The sequence below is a fragment of the Aythya marila genome, assembly GCF_965140915.1.
Source record: "Aythya marila genome assembly, chromosome: 1".
NCBI lineage: Eukaryota > Metazoa > Chordata > Aves > Anseriformes > Anatidae > Aythya > Aythya marila.
The window spans coordinates 207,189,169-207,212,406 of NC_139042.1; the positions used below are offsets into that span (position 1 = coordinate 207,189,169).

General features: G+C 44.9%; 1 protein-coding gene across 18 annotated transcripts in view; it reads right to left on the bottom strand.

Annotated features, from left to right (window-relative positions):
- The window catches only part of SHANK3 (SH3 and multiple ankyrin repeat domains 3), a 374,153-nt gene that overhangs the window by 296,352 nt on the left and 54,563 nt on the right, over positions 1-23,238 (bottom strand). For all 18 annotated transcript variants that reach the window (XR_014317924.1, XR_014317925.1, XM_082764921.1 and 15 more), the window contains 3 exons: positions 18,335-18,538; positions 15,147-15,218; positions 3,401-3,509 (listed from right to left, as the gene is read on the bottom strand). Coding sequence is in view for 16 of the 18 variants with exons in the window: in XM_082764921.1 (XP_082621047.1) it covers positions 3,401-3,509; positions 15,147-15,218; positions 18,335-18,538 (385 nt within the window). In the remaining 2 variants the exon portion in view is untranslated. The remainder of the gene's footprint in view (positions 1-3,400; positions 3,510-15,146; positions 15,219-18,334; positions 18,539-23,238) is intronic.

Sequence of the window (23,238 nt, forward strand, 5' to 3'; positions counted from 1 at the left end):
ATAAATTGTTTACATCTAGTGGATGTTGTATATCATCCTCCTTAACTTCTTCCTGAAGGTCTTTCTGGGACAATAAAGTTAAATTTTAATACATTTTGAAATATTAGGACATTCAAGAAGACTATAAAGATAGCAATGTCAGGCTAATATTCAAAAAGGAGTAAGATGATCCACAAAACAACGAGCCAGAAAAATAGCACTGATTCTGGAAAAATGCTCGGAAAATTCATTTGGAATTTAATTTTGACACAGCATTGAAGAATACCAATATCATTAATATTGGCCAGCTGAGTTTTACAGTAAATAGTTCTTGCTACTCACACGTATTTCCTTTTCTTGGTAAATTACAAGTCTGATTGATGCAGATAGTATTGATGTAAGACTCATGCTCAGCTGAGTCCTACATGACATTAAAAATGAGCAGTATAAAATGTCAGCTACACATGTTTTAAATTAACTAAAACCCAGTTAAGGAGAAGCAGTCAGAGTGGTTACTGCGGAACATGTTTGCGTGTGCTGAAGAGGCTGTACAAGGTGTTGGACTTGGCTCTACCTTCATCATCATTATCTTGATATAAATGGAAATTTCTGATCATATTTGTAGGTGACAAAGCTTGGAAGACTGCTGGGCAATTCCAGAACCAAAAACAAAAACCATGGCAATCCTGCAGGATCCATCTTAGCCTGGGGTGAACACATTGCATGGTGGAGGAAATGAGCTGCCCTGTATGGCTGCACCCTGTGGTCACAGCTTTGAAAAATCCTCCTGTGCAGGGGCCAAAGCTGCAGCTGGCTGCCATGGGAGGAGCGACATGCTCCCACCTTGCTCTGTCCATCAGCCAGCCAGGCTGCACAGGGAAGCCAACAGGAGCAAAACCAGCCTCACCAAAACAAAGCTTCCAAACAAGGAACTGCTTCATGGTTTCACCATGTTTCAGGTGACACAGGTCAAATAACCCTGGCAGGGAATGATGTAGAGGTCCGTCGCAGAGATGTGCAGCTGCCAGGGTCCTCCCCAATGAGGCTACTGCTACCACGGCCCAGGAGACCAGAGAGCAAGGACCCGCAGGGAAAACGGCACCTGCCCATGATGAATGGTGCAGACAGACAGCAGGTTGTCTGGTGCTTGCCTTCTTAAAAACCTCTTAGAAATGGAACAGTAACAGGTAAACCTCAAAAGTGACAGGAAAACTGGAAAAAATACCTTCAATGGAAGGCTAAAGGAGTTTGGCCTCTTTAATTAGGAAAGAGAAGATTGAATGTTGACTTGATTACCACGTACAAATACCTTCATGTGAAGACATACCAGGTTCTAAAGTGCTCTTCAATCTAGAAGATAAAGTATAACGACAGCTGGAAGCTGAAGCATACAAATTTAAATGAGGTACGAATTTTAAACAGTGAGGGTGATTAACCGAATAACGAAAGATCAGCACGGATCCTCTATTCCCTGAATCAAGATTGATGACTTTCTGGAAAATATGTTTAAGCTTTGCTTAGTGAACACACACACACAAGGTGATGAGGATCCGATGAGATGCAGGAGGTCAGGTCGGACGGTATAATAGCTCCATCTGGTCTTAAATTCCAGATACCCATGAATACTGAACAGCAGTTTTATGTCATTCTGTCACGCTCACAAAACAGATTGTAAAGCAAGCAGTAATAAAGTTGTTTTGCACGAGAATTAGGGCTCAAAATAAAGTGTCCAAGACTCCCTCTGCTCCAACACTGTTTTCACATCTCATAAAATCCAGTTTTGCCTTCAGTTCTGAACTGGAAATAAATAAATATTTGGATCAGGTGGTTTGTTGTTATGTTTTGTTTTCCTTCCTCCCACTCTGTATTTAAGAGTCTTTGCAGCATGCAAGAGTCTGTTCCTACAAACCTCCACCCTTTTGTGAAATAACATCAGATCCAAAACTTTTCCAGCATCCTAAACTTTACCAGCCCCATTGCATGGGGCTTTGAGCGACCTGATCTACTGAAATGTATCCCTGCCCATGGCAGGGAGTAGGAACTGGATGATCTTTAAAGTCCCTTCCAACCCAAACCATTCTATGATCTCCTCAAGCACACTGCACTCTGCAATATATTTCAGAAAGCTGAATCAGCTTTAGAAGAGCGCAGGACTTTCTTTTTAAAGAAACATCACACAAAATGCTTGAAAGGTCTTGGGCTAAAATGAAAGTGAAATAGAGCTGAGCTGTTTGGGCATGCTCCAGGGCAAACAGCAATCATGCTTGTATACTACTAACGGTTTATTCTTCATATAAGCAGATGTTCACCAGGACACTTCAGCAGGATCAGACAGAGTGGCTACACCAGCAAATTACACAACACAAACATTACTGTGTGCTGTTTGAATGCTTCTTGACAGAGTTTGGCTAAACCAACTTTCATCTTCCCATTTGAAGAGCTGGCAGAGGCCAAGAGCCATTCTCAAGGGGCAGTTTGGGTGCAGCCCTGTTGTCTGAGAAGATAAGAGAGGTTAACAGTGTGCATGACAGCAGACTGTGCCAGCTGATCTTGGTGTGGAACAACACTCTGGACACACTAGAACTCTTGCTACAGAGGTAGCCTGAATGTCAGAAACAACCTAAAAAGCCATTGAACTGAACTGGTAACACAGAAAATTAATCATCAAATTGGAGCTTGCTCATGGTTTGGCAACGTGCCCGTAATTCACACAAAGAAGTTCAATTCTATGCTAAATACTAATAAAGTGCATTACTTTAAAACAGAAACAATAAAAACAGTAGCTCCTCTCTCAGAACAAGACCATGAGAATCCTCCCTCATGATCCTGTCCTTAAGGAAAATGCATGGGATTGTGATTCTCATTCTTTACACCCAGGATCCTGCAGACAACCCAACAGCCTGTGCTCCAAAGGCCTGACCTATCTGAGGTGCATAAAAGATAAAAATTAAAAAATGAGGCATCCAGAAGCCAAGATTTTATTTTCTTGACCTCCAAAACATTTCTTAAACCTTCTGACAGCTTCATGAAGAAATTTTATGTTCACCCAATACGCCAGTCCAAGAGAAAGCTTTGTCCTCCGCTGAATCCGACTCTGAAAGATGCACAGCCCCACAGCTCTTTTATTTTATGTCATATTCCCAGACTATGCATCTTTCCCTCCCCATACACACCCTTCTGCCAAACACCTTCTGTAACTTCATGTTCCCAAGACCTCCAAGACCCAACTGTCATAACAGGACACACTACTAAGAAATCCAGCTTACATACCTCTCTTCCAAACTTTACATTTCAGACAAATTATCATTTGCTATGCCTCTTCAAGAACAACCACTCCCACAAATTCCCACTGCAACCCCTGGACACGTTTTCCCCCAGCCCTGCCCTGTCATCATCCCCCGTCTGAAGAGGCCAATCTCACCTCCAGTATCCGGGTCATGGAAGTTGGGGTCCAGTCCCTTCTCCAGCAGTCTGCAGACCTTCTCCGCATTTAGCATTTGCACGTACTCCATGAACTTCTTCAGATTTGCCTGCAGCCGTGACACCCCAGGAAAACATACAACACATAGTGTTAACACACCAATGGGAAGAAAAAAGCCACCAGAGGAATATCCTCATTCAGGAGATCCAAGGCAACCAGCAAGGATAATGGTGCAGCACCCACTAGAAGCCAGGGCACTTATTCATTCCCAGGTCCCTGAGACTATATTCTCTACAAGGCAAATATTCTCTTCAAGGGTATGGCATACATCCACATGGAATGTAGTCCTTCCTACCCACTCTTCAAGACTGGGGATTGCTGGACCATGCCAAGGAAGCCACCCTCTGCCCACACCACAACGCTCTGCTAAGGCACACTTTCTGTTCACAAACACCATGAGGGCAGGCACCCGTTGTACATGCCTGTGACACAGATGCATCACCAGACATCTATCAAGGCATTTGTCAACCCTGCAGCACGGAGCTGGCTATGGAAAGTGCAGTGCCAACCACCCACTAAACAGCACCAATGACGGCACAGCACACTTGGGTCTGTGTCTCACTGCAGCATTGCATCTTCTCTTGTAAATAATTTTGAGGCTGTATCATCTGTCTGCCTGTTGAACTTGAAATACTCAAGAAAGATCAAGCTACTCAAACACCGACTATTATTGTATGGTGTAATGGGTATGGCTGTTGCACTCTCTGCTGTGAAATTCTGTTTTATTCTTGGTGTAATTTTCTGTCTTTGGCCAGAGACATAAATTTGTTCTCTTGAGGGGACTGAGTGCTCAAAAGACTCCTTTAAGTCTGCCTGGCTGTTTGTAGGTTACTGGTTTTTTTGTTTTTGTTTTTGTTTTTTTTTCTCTTTTGGATAGCTACACTTGATGAACATATTCTTTTATTAAATTTCTAGACTCTAGAAATTGCAGCTCTGCCAGGCAGGCAGATAGCACTTGGACAAAATACAATGTGAAAATACTCATTTCCAGTCCAGTTTTTCAGATCTTTGATTGCAGGTTGGTTTTTGTTTGTTTGTTTTTATTTTTCTTTTAGCTGATTTTAATTAAGCCTTGAAGCAGCCAGTTTTAGGAAAGGAAGTCTAGAAAGTGCCTGACATAGCAAAAATAGTGTGCAAACAGCTGAGGGAAGACTTTGGGAAATGCTCTAGCCAACCAGCCAACCTGCAATCAAGAATCAAGGAATAGCTGTAGCTCCTGTGAAACACTGCACTGCTGGCTGAATGCTTCTGAGCAGAGCAGATTTTCCACACAGTGAAAAAAATCAAGATTCAACATTTTCCTTTATTTGACACAGAAGAATGTTATCTTTTATGAAACAAAATGAATTCCAAAGTGTTTCACTTCAAATTTCATTTTGAAGTCTTTCAGTTGAAAAAAAATCTGAAAATACCAAGCACGATGCAGAAACATTTATGATTCTTTTCAACGACCTTCTAAACAAAATTTCATTATGCATTATCTTGTGCAATATTTTGCTTCTGCCAAAGTTTAATTTTCTAAGGGGAAAAGTTAATACTTTTAGAAGCAATTCTACAGAGGACACCGCAAATCCCCAAACTTGGGACCTGTAAAATTCACCTGTGCTCTTTCTCTTGCATGCTGAGGAGACCATGGCAAGAAGTTATACAAAAAGTATCACCAAACTGAGACTTTTAAAAGATGAGGCAAATTCATGCTGGGCTGTTTACCTGGTTAACCATATTCTCTCTGTGTGTAGTTAGTGTGCAAAGCTAAACATTCTTTGCATATGTTTTCTAAGATTGGCACCACAGACCCATGCCATAAAACAAGCCAGATCACATATGTAAAGTTCTAGTCATTGTAGTGCACCACCCCCTGCAACATTAACTCCATCTCATCAGAGATTATTAGCTCAGGCAAAACCTTGCAGTGGTGCAGCTCCACTGTATGCATACCAGTACTCAAGCGGCTCACTCCAGATGTCCACAGTGACACGCAGACATGGGTCACCCGAAGCAGAATGAGCTGGAAATGTGCATCCACAGCATAATTGATTCCCACAGCACAAATGGGCATGTGCAACTGTCATCAACTGCAGCAGCGCACAAGTGCTGCCTTTCTGATGGCAAGACACCTCCCTGACCCTTGATACTCGGTGTTGCTTCTCCCCCAGATTCCTTCTTGTTTCATGAGTAACTAAAAGCAAAATATTTCTCCTGTTTTAGTATTCCACCAGCACAAGTACAGTAACACTGGAGAAGCTCACAGCCACCTGCCAGCAACAGTACAGACTGACCACTCCACGACCACCTCCAGGATGTGATCCCAAAATGCCTATTCTCAACTGTCACCCAATTGTGCAGATTGAACCCTGTTCTTTCAACTCCTGTTTGTCCATATGTCCCTTCTCCTTCCAACATCCATTTAGCAGATGATGCTAACCTAACCCAACAGACGATGCTCCATGCATGCTAAACCCCAGTACCCAAGAACAGGTCTGACAGTCTCAGCAAGATCCTTGACAACAGAGCTGAGTCCATGTCAATGATGAGCCCATGCCCACCTCCATGGTGCCAGTACCCTCTGCCCATGCACATCCCTTAAGCTGCAGCCTTCCCAGGTCCTCTACGGCCACGGAAGTTTCTTCTGTGAGCTCTCTGCTCAGGCAGACACCGCACCCCTGTGCATGCGACAGCAACTTCTGACAGTTGCATGTTTAGGTTTTTATCAAACATCCCAGGTACTAAACTGAACTGCTCTTGTGGTTCTACTGCTAACTGTTGTTTTCAACCCAGAAGTGCATCCTATCCAGACCATCTACATCCATCAGCAGTGTGCTAGTGTATACTTCTACTATTGTAGAATAGTAGTATATTGTATATTGTAGGTGCTCAGGAAGGTAAAACGTATTTTGACAATCAGAAGATGATGCACTATGCCAACTTTTAACGATAGTTTTTATATTTAGCAAGGCACTGAAGATAAAAGCGCATGAGTAAAAGGAGAATGCAGAAAGAGGCACCTTCACCTCTGGGATGTGCATTCTCCCACTACAGGTGCTTGTTAATCATCAAGGACCTGTGCACCACACAGGCGCTAATGGGTGACCATATGGAATTTCCATTTGGGGGAAATCCATTACTATTCTGTCTTTGCAAATGAAGAACAAAGAATGTTCACCTACACATATCTCAGATCAAATCTACAGCAAAGCTGCAAAAACAATCTGTCAAGTCCATAGACTTTACCTGTAAAATAATAAATAGAAAAATATTTTCTTCCATTAGTTTATGACTGCTTAGCAGCATGCTCCAAATGTGCATCTTAGTGCCCAAGCTAGGAGTTCACTGCAGTTCACAAACTTAAAAATACAAGGAGAGGACAGAACAAAATGTAGTGGCTTCTTATCATCCCTTGCACAGTTTTGTTCCTCCACTTTTGGTCCTAGACCTTGGAGAACAAGGGTAATACCTAAAAACCGAACACAGATAATGAAAAAGACCATTTACTGGAGGCATAATTATAGATGTTACAAGAATCACATGTCTAATCACAGGACTGGATGACTGCTTTGCTCCACTTAGAAATCTGAATTAAAATATAACGAGGAAACGGACTAATAAAAAGAAAATCGCAACCGAGATGGCATCTCTGATTGAGTTTACAGCATGACCTTACTGGAAGATGTGTTTGTACAACCAAAGCAGTGAACTGTGTCAGCAGATGGGACAAACAGACAGGAGCAGGGTCACCTTGCACCATTTCACTGCCAAAAGACAGCAGGTTTGGAACTGTGTGCTTGAACAGCAAAGCAGCAACCAGAGGGACCCGTGTAATTTTGTTACAGGCACAAGGAGCAGCAGTATTCACAAGCGTAGCTGTCCAGAGCTTCATATTACTACAGTTTTCAGTTTCTTATTCTTCACCAATGGAGAGGTAATAATTAAATCAAGTGAGCTGTTTTCCAGAATAAAGTTAGAGAAAGACATTGTTTCACCAGAGTTAAAATTTTGCAATGACCACAGAGAGAAAACTGTCTCAAAGCACACATACTTGGGAGGCACTCTGCTACTTCCCAGAGAAGTCTCCAGGACTCTGCCAATAGCCAGATCTGAGAAATAACAGAAATCGGATTACGGAAAGGAACAGGATATTACAAATTAAGATGTTTTGGTCAGTTCAGACTTCAAAATGTTGCATCACGATCCAGGCACTCTTGTGCTTGGCAGCCTCTCACATACCTAGCCATTGCAGACAATGCCTCCAGCACCAGAATGCCTGTGGGACTCCATGCTCATCCTGGCTGGCTCCAGGATCCCTGAGCTGAGCCTGCAGGCCAGCCCCAGAGCCTCTCAAGCAGCCCCAGCTCAGAGGGGGATGCAGGCCCTCGACAACAGGCAGACATCTGCCCACAGTCTGCGGGGCAGTCTCAGCTTCTTTTGGCACAGTGGCCCACCCCCAGCAGCACAGCTGAGCGATTTTGCCAGCATTTGAACCAACACCACACCAGGAACACAGCACAGGGCTGATCGGAGTTTAACAGCTTGAACTGAAATCAGACCCAGGTGGCTCCTGGGAGCCACTCTGTGCCCACTTGCCACCGCAGTCATCAGTGGCAGCCCCAGGCACCATGACACACACAGCAGTGCCAAACTAACAGCAACTTCATCCTGGCTTTAATGTCTTTGTTTCAGTAAGATTTCGGCTACAATAAGGGTATCTCTCTTTGCAAAAATACAGCTGTTAAAACCTGTGTTTGCCATGTGACAGCTTATGCTAAATCCATACTTACAAGTATTTAGAAAACTGTATTGATTAAATGGCCCTTCCTCCAATAGTCATGAATTCAAGCATGCTTTATCTGAATCATTTGAAACCAGAAGCAAAACATACTTGGCTTTGTAAATCAACTCAAAAACTATAAATATGTCACAGCCATATCCCGTGCTGGGCACATTATAACCACTTTTCAAAGAAGCAAATGCTGGTATTTACATTCTTCAATGTTGTTTTTTTCAGCTTATGGTGCATAGAAAAGCTTTCCTATCAGATTGTTTTTCATTTCAATTTAGCTAGAAACATAGATACTTTCTTTATAATTTGGACTGATTCACTCAAAGCCGAAAGGAGATTTGAGAGCTGAGAGAGTAAGGAAGCTTGCTTTCCTCCCCCAGTTTATGAATATAATCCTGTCAGGAAAGGAATGAGATCTCATTATTCTAAGAACCTGAGGATTTGGGGCCAGGTTTTCAAAAGTATTAAGGTGACTAGACATGAAGAGAGAGAGCAAATGTCAGACTCCCACAGAAATCAAGGGGAGCTAAGCAGATGCCTAAATCACTTAGGCAATTTTGAAATCTCACCAGATACGTACTTATTTTCTGTCACTTAAATACCTTTGAGAATTTGTAATGAGAAACACTAATACAAACCAAATCTCCCTTTGTTTAAAAGATCAGTCAGCTTTAAATACAAAAGATATGTACTGATAAATTTACTTTTCTTCTTCTGTGTCCAGTACGTTACAGGAACATTTATTAAAGTGATAAAGACACTATTTAAAATGTTATTCCACTTTAATTTTAATTGAATTTCAGCTTCTGCCCAAACACAGTTGGATACAAATCAAAATAATAATATAAAAAAAAAATCAGAATCCAGTAAAGGCATCACATCCAATTCCCTATACAAAAAATTAAAACGTAAATGTATTTCTATAAAGATATCTAACTGCTTAAATAAACACTCATAGTGTATCTTCCCACGAGCAAAAGTACCATATTTAGTGTGAAGATCATGGTGATTTTCAAATCAGTGTGCTTGAATGGCTATACTAAGAGGCATGAAGGAAACCTTCCTTGGAGAGAAAAAAAGTAAGACACTATAAGAACTTATGCAAATAAAATTAAACCAGCATATGGCTGCCTCTCGCTGATTTCGTGGGCACTTTGTGCCTATTTCTATTTCACAGAATCACAGAATTTTAGGGATTGGAAGGGACCTTGAAAGATCATCTAGTCCAATCCCCCTGCTGGAGCAGGAACACCTAGATCAGGTCACACAGGAACGCATCCAGGCAGGTTTTGAATTTCTCCAGAGAAGGAGATTCCACAGCCTCTGGGAAGCCTGTTCCAGCATTCCCCCACCCTCACTGTGGTTGGACTAGACCTTGGAGGTCTCTTCCAACCTAGGTGATTCTGTGATTCATATTTAAGTGGAACCTCCTATCTTCTGGCTTGTACCCGTTGCCCCTTGTCTTATCATCAGATGTCCAATTGATTTCCCAATGTCTCGGTGCAGGCCAACAGCAGGTGAGGGCAGGGGTTGGACACAAGGTGCTGAGACAGGTCGGACCCTCCCATTCCAGCACTGGGGCCATTGTGGTCTCTAACAAAACTCTGCAGTGCAGCTGAGCTCACCGCCTCCGGCATCTCCTGCAGGCTGTCCATGAACCCTGCCCCAATCCTGGAAAAGGAGGAGCCCAGTTAGAGGAGACAAGAGCCAAACCTGGCTCTGCCCTAATCCCACCATTGGGAAGCCACTGGGGCTTCTGCTCAAACCTCTGCCACCTCTCCCTTGTACTTCAGCTCGATTTCCACATCATTACCCAAAACACCCTATGTCAGTAGATGACTGTTGAGCAAGTCTGAGGCGTGTTCACAGAAGTAAGCCTGAGGTTAAGATCAGGAAAGTTCCTGGGGAAGGGACACAGTCTCAGTCATCCTGCTGGGACATTGTGTTCAGCCCATTTTCCCTCATTAGCACAAAACCACAAGAAAAATCAACACCCTCCAGAAAATAAAAGCTCATTGAGAAGAAGCTGGTGCAAGGGAACAAGTCTTTCTCTCTTGAATTGAAATGAAAGAAAATAAATGAGATATTCTTCTTGCAGAGAAATTATTCTAACTGTCACTCACTATTCAGCCCAGGCTGGGCGCACAGGAAGCCAAGTGCTCAGCCGCACCGCAAGAGTGGAGAGACAAAACATCCCCTTAACGCCAAATGCATGCTGATGTTTCCAGCAATTTTAGTATAAAAAAAAAAGCCTAATCTTTCCTTAGGGCCTGGTTTGCTACAAACAGCAGATAAAATTAAGACAAACCATCCACAAATCAGAGTGTGGCAGATGACATGGGGTCACAGTCACCAGAAGAAGCTGGTCCTCCCTTGCACCAGCCATTTTACAAGTTCTCACTGAGGCAATCAGACAGCAGCAAGTAGACATCATTGATTCCCTCAGAAACATCAGATAATCAATTTCACTGCACACAACAAGAATCTTTAAACATCATCTCCGAGGTTGGCTCAGTGCTTCTCCAAACCCTTTTGAAGCACTCCCAGCATGAATGGGACCAACAGCCTGCAGAGGGATGCTCTGGCCCAAGGTCCAAGCTGTGGCAGGGGCAAGCACTCAGCAGAGGACTGAGGGCAGTACCTGCTGTCCCACAGGACACACACCTCCACGAGGGATGCTGCAGGTGTGCTGCTCCGAGTGCTGCTGAGGCAGCATGGGCTCCAGCCTGCACCAGGCGATACTCAGCTAATGCAACCAGACAGGCAGAAGGCACAGTGCACATGGTACCCGAGTAGTTAGTGCTGTTTTACAGTACCTGCACAGATGCTTGTCTATTCATGGCAAGTCCTTTCACTGTCCAGCATTTACTGCTGACATTAACGAGTTCCTTTGGCTCTCTAATTGGATTTTCAGGGGTATGACAACATTTTAAATAGGAGCACAAACTGGCCAGCACCGTGGTACCTCAATGGAAGCTCCCAGGCTAGTATGCACATGGCTGCTCTGCCACCAGCAACCAAAATGCTGGCAGCCCATCTTCTCCTGGAGAATACCACACAGGACAATACACTGATACTCCCTAAAAAGGGCTTAAAGAAGGCAGCTGTGCATGCCACACCAGCAAACTTGGTCACTCCTATACCAAACGCCAGCGGCCCAGCTCTGCCTGAAGTCCTTCACAGCCTGCCCCGGCTGCCTGCCCCCATGCCTCCTCCCAGCATCACCACAGCCATGGTGGTTGCTCCAATCTCCCAGGTTCATGTAGGGCTAAGACATCCCCCACAGCCCACTGCTCCCTGGAGCTGTGCCACCATCCCCTCCACATCACTACGGCCCTGCTTATGCACCAGAACCTAGAGAAAAGCTGGTGGCAGTCACCTGTGGCTGCTGCAGGTGTTGGCTGCCAAGCTGATGCTCTCTCACTGCTCCTTCACCCAGCTGCCTGCACAGACCCTGTCCCATCCCCATGCCTGGGCTGGCTGTCTTCTCTAATTGTACAATTTGCAGCACATGAAGATCACTGCCTACAGCTAATGCTTCCTATCTACACTGATGCCAGTCATCTACAACAGTAATGGCGGACACACTGCTAATAATTGCTTTAAATGTGTCACTTCTTTCCCATTCAAGGTGGTAATACCCCATGTCTTTTGGTAACACCATGTCCTTTGTGGACATTTTGGTAAATGCCAAGATTTTTCTGCACAGATTTTTAATTTGTAAACATGTTGGGATTGCTCTTATATCACATGCATTTTTGTCCTCCCATTCCAAATTGTCTACTGCAATTCAGTGAAGAAAAAAATCTATTAGAAGTGTCACTGCCTTCAGATCCCAAAAAGTATGAGAGATTGAATGAAGCTGACTGACTGATTTTACCAAGAATAAGTTGCCTGGCATGCAAAAGGAGTTTTTTTGTTTTGCTTTGTTTTTTTTTGTTTGTTTGTTTGTTTGTTTGTTTGTTTTTTAAGTGGCAGTTAAGATTCATACATCAAGAGCATTTAAAGTTTCAGGTAGGATATCCTGCTACCTACATGTACAATGAGACTCTAAACCCTGAATGTCTTGGTACTTTACTCTCATTTGGATGAGCCTGTTAGCCACAGGTCTCAAGATTTCACATATACCACAGCTTGAGGCACAGTCCTACCATCCCATTAGACCTAAAGCTAATTCTTCACAGCACTTTACATTACTGCATTTCAGAGAAAACAAAACAAAACAAACAAACAAACAAGTCCCACCAGTAATTCACTACCCAAAAGATTAGACGTCATTACAAATAATATGGAAACAATTCCATCCTCATGCCTCAAGACACATGCATGGTCTGCACCATTCCACAAAGGGATTGGCGCTGTGCATCTCTCTCGCCCTCTCCCAGCTATCAGTGCCGAGCTGTGCCATGCAGTTAGTCACGCTGCTGCCATTGGCTGTCAGCACCGTCATTGCCCCTTTGAGCAGCTGGCACAAGCATGTCTCCTGCTCACCCACCACCTGCACCGAAGCCCTACAGGAGCAGCCCCAGGGCAGTACCAGGGCTCCTCTGCCATCCCCATGAGCATCACGGCCCACGGTGCCCGTGGGCTCCTGGAAAATGCCAGCCAAGGGAAATATGCATCAGCATCCTCTTGATGGAGATAAAAGGGGAGCACAGATGCAAGATTTCATTTGGATGCCGTACTTTAGTGGCAAAGAACAGCTTAAAAAACATAGAAACAACATGAAGGAGTTTTGTTATTTTAAGCAGACCTTAAAGCAGAGAGATTACGTGAATATTTAATAAAGCTTATTTATGGCTACTATACAGTCTTAGGGGATGTCCTCAGATGCTGCCGTTTGGGTCTCCCTGTCACAGGCATCTGCAGCCCTCCCTCTAGGAAACGCAGTCTCCCACTGGCAAAGCTCAGAAGTGATTCATGTTTCCTGGCGCCAGGGAGATGCTGAGAGCTTTCCAGATTTGCTGCCTGGATATTCTTATGCCACTAGACAGAAACGTCATGACTTTAATCTTTGTGAGTCAAATTCAAACTCTAGTAGCATTTTGTTTCTCATTTCTGCAGCTCTGCTAAAGGAAGACAGAGGACCTGTTTCTTCCCATGAGGAAGATTTTAACCTTTACAGTAGGTCAAGTACTTTGGGAGAAAGTTTTGTTCCCTCTGTGTTAAGCCTGTAGCTCCACCCCACTCAGCTCTTGCTGCTGTACATGTTAACTTAAAACTTACAACCCTCTTGCAGAACACGTGTGAGCAGGAGCAAGGCACCAGCCTGCAGACCTGCAGCAGTAGCAGCACACAGCAGCCCTATGCAAAGGGGCTGAGCAGGCTGCTGGGAAGGCTGAGGAAGAAGCAGAGAGCTCGGGCACACAGCCAGCACTGCTGAAACCTGGTCACCTCCTCTGTGTTTCCTGGAACAGCTGCCTTTCAGAGAAAAGCAGCTAAGCACCACAGCTGACAGTCTGGCAACCGTGCACATCAAGTCAGAGGGCAAAACAAAAATAGCCAGGAAGCCAGCCATACCGCACCGTGGAGCTGTAGCTCTGTACAGCCACAAGGGACCCAGCAGGGAGCCCTGGGGATCTCACCCTGTCCTACATCCTCCTTAAACAAGAACTCTAAAGCCTCCTCGCACTTTCCTTCATGCACAGGCCACACCCAGGATCTCCTCCGTGGCATCGCTCCCTGCCCTGAGCCCCACTTCTCTCTGAACTCTCCAGAAAACAGGCCAAGTTCGAGGGTCACTGAGGGTATCCCCACATCACACAACTATGCAAATGCTGCCAAGCACATTAGAGCCACTGGGCTGCCTCAGGGCCAGCTGTGCTGCTGGAGCCCACCTCGCTCCTCCTGCCTGTAGTTTCCTATCTGCCACTGGTCCTGGCCTCCAGGGAAACAACACAGTCCCCACAGGCTACGGACAGTCTCAAGGTACAATTAGTAATGGCAAGAGAAATCCTTTGATTGTCCCAGACCTCTCCACCGTTACTGTTTTAGCTTCTTAGACAAGAAATGTCATCATGGAACCACTGCAGCTTTCTGGTAAAGTGCAATGCAACAGAACATCCAGCTGCCGTGTGCTCAGGGCCCAGTGACCATCAGCATCCCTGACTCTGCAGCACCCACAGGTGGTACTGGGTTGGGTGTCTCTGTCCACAGAGCCTGGAGGGCTGGGGGGGGTGGGGAGGAGGGAGGGGGCACCTTCCCTCCCAGAAAACACCTATGCGTGCAAAAAGCATCATCCTTACTGCACTCACTATCCTTCAAACATCTGGAAGACCAAATCAATTCCTGTACTGCTAATTTTTACGCATTCCTTGATCACTGTCCACAACCCCTGGACGCAGTAGACCAAGAACGCTCTCCACACAAGGATCGAACCATGCATGGGTTAAAGCCAAGGACAAGGCAATGGCCTGCATGCAATGCGAAGGCGTGCAGCAGCCTCTGGCAGGGGGAGGGAAAGGCGTACTCCTCAATGAACACAATTGTGCTCTCCAGGCATTTAGTCACTTACCCAGGCCAGCAAACAAAGTTTCTCTTGAACTGGCCTATTGTGTGTACCTCTGCCTTACCACCCTGTGGAAAGCTGGCCCCAAGATCTCCAGCAGAGATGAGTCCAACTAGATACCCATCCACAAGCACACATACACAGTGCATGGACCTCCCTATGCAGGCACCCCACCACAGTTTAGTGGAGTCCTTCAGCTTGCACCCCCATCTAAATCACCCCAGGCTTTGGCAAGCACCAGTATGCTTACACAAGTGACTTGTGTTCTGGCAAGCAAGGAAGGCTGAAACATCTCAAGACCTGGTACTCTCTCTGTAACAGACCACAGCTCATTGGGACAGACCATTGGTGCTGAACATGCTACCAGGGCTTTGAGCTCACAGGCTAGACTCCAGCCTTACCTTTGTATGGAGTTTGGCAAACTGCTTGTCATCCAGCAAAGCCTGGGTGTACACGCGCCTTTTGTACCGGAACTGCAAGAGGGGAGAATGTCAGATATGAAATGAACAAAACACACTCAGCATCAAATTGCACACTGTTATATTCTCTGCTAGACTTGGTGTAGCCAGACAATCAGTAGTGATTTCTCATGCATAGAATCATAGATTATCCCACGTTGGAAGGGATGCACAGGAATCATCATGTCCAACTCATACACACTTACACTCTTAAGGACCAACATCAAGCTTGATATGGTTACCCCAGGTCCTTAAGAAACCTCACTAGAAATGTATCTATGCAGTGATGATTTCAGTGACAACCACTTTTTAACCATTGATTAGTTAGCCAGTAGCACTTATTCTACTGATGTTTAATAGTGCTAATTGGGAATTTGAATACCATGTAGAACAAAACCAGATATTCCCAAGTGGCTGTTACCTTTGTACAGTTATCTTTATCAAGCAAAATTATAGTTTCCTTAAAGAGTAAAATTGGCTTTGACTAGATCTTTCTTCAATGCATGAATTGTATTTTGAGTTTTTGAATTGCTATGAACTTAATCTGTCACCAACATTTCATTATTTCAGCTGGAACTGACATCAAATTATCTTTGGACTGAAGTTACTTATTTTTCAATGCTGGCAATATATCAGCACATTTTCAATCTTCTGTAGTTGGCCTTGTATTCCAAATTTTATCACAAACTTGTACTACTGGGCAGATGTTTCTTCACACAGCTTTTTATAAATTCTGTGAAAAACTCTCACCCACTGATATACAGATGTTGGTCACTTGAAGACGTTACCAGTGTTGGGGCTCCTTTGCAGATCTCAACACTATCATGCAAGCACCCTTTGGTGGCTCCTCTTCACCCCTGGCATCACGTCCCAGGGTCTGCAAATGAGCTCTGCTCCCAGCTGCCAGCTCTGCATCCTGGGCAGCACACTGGCCTGATCTGGGCAGCTTTAGGCTTCTTGCCCACCGCTGCTGTCCTAGCCTTCAACCCTGGGGAAGCTCCTGAGCACACCTGGTCCCAGCTGCTGTGCACTACAGGGTAGGGCAACAGCAAGGCATGTCTGAGAGAGGGAAGGCAGGCTGTGTTGGCTTTGATGTCATGACAGCACACAACTGCGACCCTGGGGCAAAGCAAAAACTTCAACTGAGAAGAGTTAAGTTGTGCAACCCATCGTCAGCCACTCAAAACTACATGGCAGAAGTGGACAGCTAACCCTAAGCTACTTGCACCCCAACAGTTCTGCTCTGATAGCTCATCCGTGGACTGGACTTGTGCAAGGAGGACATGCAGACACATAAATTTCAAAATCTCTTTCAAAGCTACAAGGTGCATGAACTGATTGTGTGATGGCTAATAATGGCTGAAACACAACAGTGTTGTTTGGCATACAAATGAAATAGCTACCTCGTTATGAATGACATAGTAAGCATCTGACATTAGATGACAACCAGTAGGATAATATGGGATATGGTCAATACTGTCAAACACACGAGGGTAATTGGATCTCAGCAGATGGACAGGCAGAAACCTGCCCGCTGCTTGAGCACCAACATGCTGTGTTGCAGCTCCTGTTTTATCCCAATAAAGGAATCTGGAGTACCAACAGCTCTCCATGGCAGAGGACTGAGCCAGCATCCCACCTCTCCAGGGAAATACTGCAGATACCTGCTTTTTAACTCTGTAATTTTTCTGTTGCTGTGTACAAACCCTCATTTATTTGATTACATTCATATGCAGCCTTGAGGGCTAATTTATCTTTTGGGCTCAAGAAACCTCATTGGTATCAACATAGGATTTATTTCTTGTAAATGGATTCAGGATTTTTGGTTTTCCAGCAAGTATTCTTAAGTGCTCGGCTACCATTCTTATCAAGTTATGAAGAATTGAAATGACACATAACAAATATCCGTGTCAAGTCTGCATTTAGATATGTGCACTAAGACATTAAGTATGGACATTATGCTAAATTATACAGAAACGAAGCATTAAAGCCTATGTAAAGAACATTAAGGAATTTACTACCTCATAGGTTTATTTGCAAGCATTCTTAATGTTGTTCCAAATGTTTTTGTCTATATTAAACGTTAGTTGACTAAGAAATTGTGCAGTACTTTCTTTCCAAATTAGTCAGGATTAGTTATAATAACAGCATTCACGCTTGCATTTATAAGAGTTCATGCAGCTTAAGTGTGTAATGCTTTCTAAGTAGATTCTGTGGGTAAAATATAGCACAAGATCCCTAAAACTAGAGGACCACATGCAGGTAACCAAAGTCCCATTACAGTCAGCGGGGAGCCAATGGAGCCTAAGAAATGCTCCAGGTCACCCTTAGAACAAATACCTTCATGTGTTCACCTGAATCCCAGCCAAGGGCAAAATCTATACTAAATGTCAGTACAGCGTAACTCAGTTAATTTCTGTTCCACTTAATTTTCTGGAACAGAAAATAGTATAGCATGAAACTTAGCATTTATCCTCCATGCTTATCACGTAGATGAGGTCCACACAGGAACTGTCATTTACTGTCAAAGCACATAGCTGCCCTCCAGCCTCTAGGTCAACTGTAAATTAAATTAAATTAAATTAATAAATAAATATTAAAATAAAGTAAAAAATGTCAAACAGCTTCTTCAGCCTCACATTCAAAGACCTCCCTATGCTTTTCCTTCTGTACCAATAGTTTTCCTTCTGTAACTTCAATCTTCCATGACAGTTAGGTGCCAGTGGAAAAAAAAGAAATTTTGATCAACAGGGTCAATAAACAGGGAAGCCGTTTCACAGGACTGTGGCAGATGTTATGGAGCTCTCTACCAGACAGAGCCATGAGCAACTAAAACTAAAACTCAGAGGCGTTTGCCTCAGCTTTCCCTCAATGAATTCTCTGTGAGTAAACATACACCCACAGAAATTTCTGTGCTTTCACTCCTGATGGCAAATGGGGAAAAAAAGGGGAGGGGGGGCTTAATTTTTGTGGTGCCTCTGGGGAGACTAGAGTGGAAGGGATCATAGGGATCATATGAGTCCTATATACTTATGCATATATATATGTGTGTGCATATATATCTATATCTGTATATAGATACACACATATATATTTGGAAAAAAAAAAAAGGAAAAAAAAAGGACAGCTACCTCCAGGTAGGGGACAGGAGTGTCTGGATTCAGGGGGTACTCCCGCAGTAGACGCTCCTCATCCAGGAACTTCCCAGCCCTGCCGTTGAAGGCTGGCTGGAAGAGCCCATAGTTGAGAACATCCTTCAGGCTGTGGTTGAGAGTGCACAGAATGCGCTGCTTGGAGACCCACACAGGAACATCTGGATTCAACCGCAGACACTTCTGTGGAGAGACAGAGGGCAATTAGAGCTGAGCATCCCTAAGGTTCTGTAGTCCACCACCACACCCAGGAACAGTCACACTAAGAGTGAGGAGAAGGATGAGATTGGAAAGACACAATCTTTTCCATGTCAGTTGGTTGGAGGAGGGGAGGAAAAGAGGGGGAAAAAAGTTGCAAATTAGAGAAGAATGAGATTTAGCAGGTCCCCCCCCAACCTATTTTGTGTGGTTCAGGGCAGACTGGTATTTTACAAAATCCTATAAAATGAGATGTGCCAAAGAGTATTTTATGGCCTAACAACAGTATTATAGCAATATTTTAATTAAATATCCCCCTGACAGTGTGTAAGGAGTCTACTGAATTCTCCACTAGGAATTTCACACGTGTGTAAAAAAAGGAGCAGTGCATGCCAGCACTGCAACCCCTTCCAGGAAGGCAAGGCATCCAGTGAAGTCTTCTGTCAACTCTGTCTTCATGCATTCGAAGTCCTATTTTTCCTTTCCACCCTCTAAGACGCAGTGAATTTCCCTGGTCCTGTAAGCAGCTTCCCCTGCTCGGGACCTGAGAAATCAAGTGTTCGCAGTCCATCACCTTCAAGCTATGTCTTCTGCAGCTGTCGTGCACCCTGGCTGTCTTGGCTGCAGAACCACAGGCCCTTCACAATGTCTGCTCTCACAGCCAGGAGCAGGAAGGAAGGAAGATGCTGTGCTGGCAGCACCAGAGGTCAGGCTTACAACAGCCAGTCCCCATCAGTGGTCTCAGCTTCCCCTCCCAGGTCACAGTTTTTGCTTTTTGGCCCTTGATGTCTCCTCATTCCGGTTACTTTGGTTTTCCTCCTTCTTTGCTCTTCCACCCCATCCACACTTTCTGGGCAAGGAGAAGAAAGTCTCTGGTCTTGTTTCAGTGTTTTGTTTCAAAACCACTGCCTGTCAGTTCCCTGTAGAGCTCCTGATTTCTGTGCTGGAAGGCAAAGTGAGCAACTGCTTTGAAAAATTAAACAGCTTTGCCTAAAGAAAAGCAAATGGGCGGTAGGCAGCAGAGCACCAGTGCTGCACTGCACAGTGCCAGGCCTGATCACCACCCAGAAGTCACCAAGCAACACGGCAACTGAGCTGATGTTATGGTTCATTTTTCTCAAGCAAGGATAACTTGCACTTGGCAGCATGCCATGCACTGCAAACAGAGGTCAGAGTTATCTATTTCATTGCTGACCACAGCAGCAAGTGAGCATACTTATCAACACGTGCTTGTCCTAAAGCAGGCACTGAGGAGAGGCAGACACTTGGTGGTCTGAGACATCAAGAGTTCAAAACCTGTGACATGTCAGCTCTGTTGTGCTTCAGCAGAACATGTATCGTTCTTTCAGGGACCCCTAAATAGAAAATCACCATCTACATGTATACCTTCCGACATGCTTACTTAGTCTCTAGGATTTTTCCTCATTGTCAAATTATGCTTTTTGGTACAAAAATATGTGGCTAATGGGAAAAAACTATTGACAGATATGCACATATGTACAAGCACAAGTGCTGGTTGAAGGCACATCCCTATACAAAAATCAGTGAATCTTATATCAAACTTTACACTGCAAAAACATACTCTGGAGAATATTGTTTCCTGTTTAGGAGAGAAAACAGCTTCCGTTCTGCAGTGTGTTTCATTAACCAGTGTCAGAAATTGGAAAGAAAAAAATACGTACTTCCACTGTTAGGTCAAAATGCTTCATTGCCGTTTGTGGCAATTACTCTACTTAAAGTGTAATGTCTCAGTTTTTCCAAATACCATTAAATGTATTAATAACTTTCTCATATCAGAGTTCCTGAAACTAAACATGCTTATTCCACTCCATGATGCAGCACAGACGCTCCAGGAGCAATATCCCACCAACCCCTGCCAAATGGTTGCAAAGGATCTCTCTGTACAGCCTTAACTCTGAAGTCTGCATGGATCCACAGCAGAAAGCCGCTCTGTGTTCAGTTTGCTCAGGCAGACACTGCAGCAAGGGCTCCTCCAACTCCTCTTTCACTGGGAACGCATCAATCTCCACCAGCACAGCCAGGACAGCCATGGCAGCTCCCAAATCAGTACCTGGCTGATCCCAGACAGAGCAGGAAATGTTCATCTGCTTGAGCCACAAGCACCATACCAAGCACTGATCCCCACCTCCATCAGGAAAGAGGTGCTGAGTTCAAACAGCACAGGGCCCTGTCGCAGCAGGCACAGGGACATCCAGCCCTGAGACAGCACTTGACACAGGCAGGAATAACTTCCAGCCCTAAGGGCTGGGACACTCAAGCCAACAAGAATGTTAAAAGGAATCGGGAAACCAGTTGTCTCGTGCAGTCCCAGGCTTGTAGGCGAAGGGCAGGTCTGTACCCCCTTGCTCCTCAGGCTCTCCTGACAGGATGCTGAGCACTGCTCTTACACCAGTCCCCATGAGGAACCCGGGCAAGCACACAGAGACACTGCAGAGCCGACCCTGCACCAGGTTGGATGGGGACAGGCTGGAGGAAGCTTTCAGAATAAGCTGCTCGGTTTGGCTCACTGTCACTAGCAATAATTTTTGTCATACAACATTCAAAGCCTTAGAAACAACTCCTGAAAGAAAACAATGCAGCTTTGCAAGTTAGACAGCATGGATGACTCCTTCCTGAAGGAAGAAAGAGCTCATAGCTTCAGATTCAATCCTCAGCACCACAGAGGATGACAGACAAGATCTATTCAGGAACCACCCTGCAATAATGACAATAAAGAACTTATATTCAACGATCCTTTAACAGCAAAAAAGACTAAAATTTTTCATCGAAATGCACAAAAATGAGAAAGAGTTGAAAGGAAATTAAAAGAAGCAGCTGAAAAGGTAACGTGCTTGCAGGCAGCAGGGAATATATTTCATAATATCACATTAGAAGCTCTGAACGAATGTATGGCAAAAATAGAAAAATGGTCTCTGAGAGGTCCCAGAGAAAGACAGAGTAGCCAAAACAACAGAGCAGGGAAAGCTATAGAAAGTAAAATACTGCCTTTAGAAAACGGAGTCACCTCTGAATGAGAGCAGAACAAACCACATACAAAAAGACAATGGTAACAAAGGCATTAAAAACTAGCAAATGCAAAGGAAGTGGGGAGTCTGATGGACAGTGGGTGAGGCTGGCAAGTGACTGAGGTGTGAAGTCATCCCAGGAAGAGTCCCTGGGCTCCTCCTGTGAGGATGGGCAACAGGACAGGCTCCTTGCTGCCACTACAGCTGCCAACACGCAGAAACTCATAGGTAGGTGACAAAAACTCCACAGCAGGCACAGGAGCATGACAAGTTCAAGAGCAGGCTGATGAAACAGTGTTGACCATGGTGGTGCAAACTGTCTTTGGAGTGGGAGCAGAGCTGAGGCACGAAGCACTGAGATCCCGCTGGGTGCTGCAGTGCCCTGGGTCCCACAGGACTGACCTCTCTGACAGGGAAACGGACAGGACTTGGACAAGCATCCGCACTGCTGGGAGAACAGCTTACTTTCTGTAGAGACATGCCTCCCACCTACGAGGAGAGCTTGGAGAGAACCCACGCTGCCAGAGCACGGCTGGCCTGCTTACCCAATACACACTCGTACTGCCAAAGTGTTTTCAACAATGTCCCTTGCTGCCATAAATAAGACTTCCAAAAGCAAGGAAATATTCTTTTGGAATAACCAACAAGGAAGATGGTAAACAAAGGTTAAGGTTAACCAGGCGGGTTTCCTGACACGGAGGTGTTCATTAGCAGAGTCACATGTGCACATGCCGGGATGTGAGCTGAAGTGATGTAGGCTGAAGGCTGTTACAACACTTAAATTGGCAGCACATCCAGATCTTCTACATCACGTGTGGGTCTGATCGCTCTGTCTTTTCAGGAAAAAACAGAAACAGGAAAGGTAAAGATGACAAAGGTGACTGGAGGCATAGAGTGGTCTGCAGGGGACAAGTGTACTGGACTTGAGCCCAGACCCAGAAGTGAAACATCCCAAAGGAGCAGACAGCACCCTGCTGCAACAGCCAGGGTTTGCACCCAGTGGGCAGTGGCTCCATCTGATGCAGGGACTGGGACCAAGTCACAGGAACAGAAAACAGGTACAAAACAAACAAGCCCAGGTATCTTTATGACCTTTATTTAAAAGACTATACCTGGTTTTCCCAATTATAAGTAATTTTTCCCTCTGATTTATTAAAAGCCTATCCACTTAAGTAGCAGTTTCAGCAGTGAATTCTTCCTGTGATGTGGGGCAGAGATTATTAATCCTCTGCCTCCACTTGCTCCCCTGCAGGATCCTACTGGCCTTGCTCACAGGAGATGGATCAGAGCCACAAGACAGCACTGCCACTGGAGCCACGGGGGCACTGCCACCAGTGGCAGCCTCAGCTTGCCACCAGCCAGGGAGCCAGCAGCAGCCCCCACTCACAGACGGGCAGAGGTTGAGACAGTCCCTGGCCAGGAAACTGCGGGACGGGATGGACATCACCAGTGCAGCTTCTCTGCTTCAGCAACACAGGCCAAGGAAGAAGCTGGGTTCTGCAGGGACTGGGCAGAGCAACAACCACCCTGCATTTTAGTGGAGAAGAAGAGAAGCCAGCACAAGTTTCCTGTGCGCTGGATGGTGGTGGTGAACAGACTGGGACCAGCTTACAGAGCAATGTGTATGCTGGCAAAACAACAGGAATTTGGGGGCTTAGA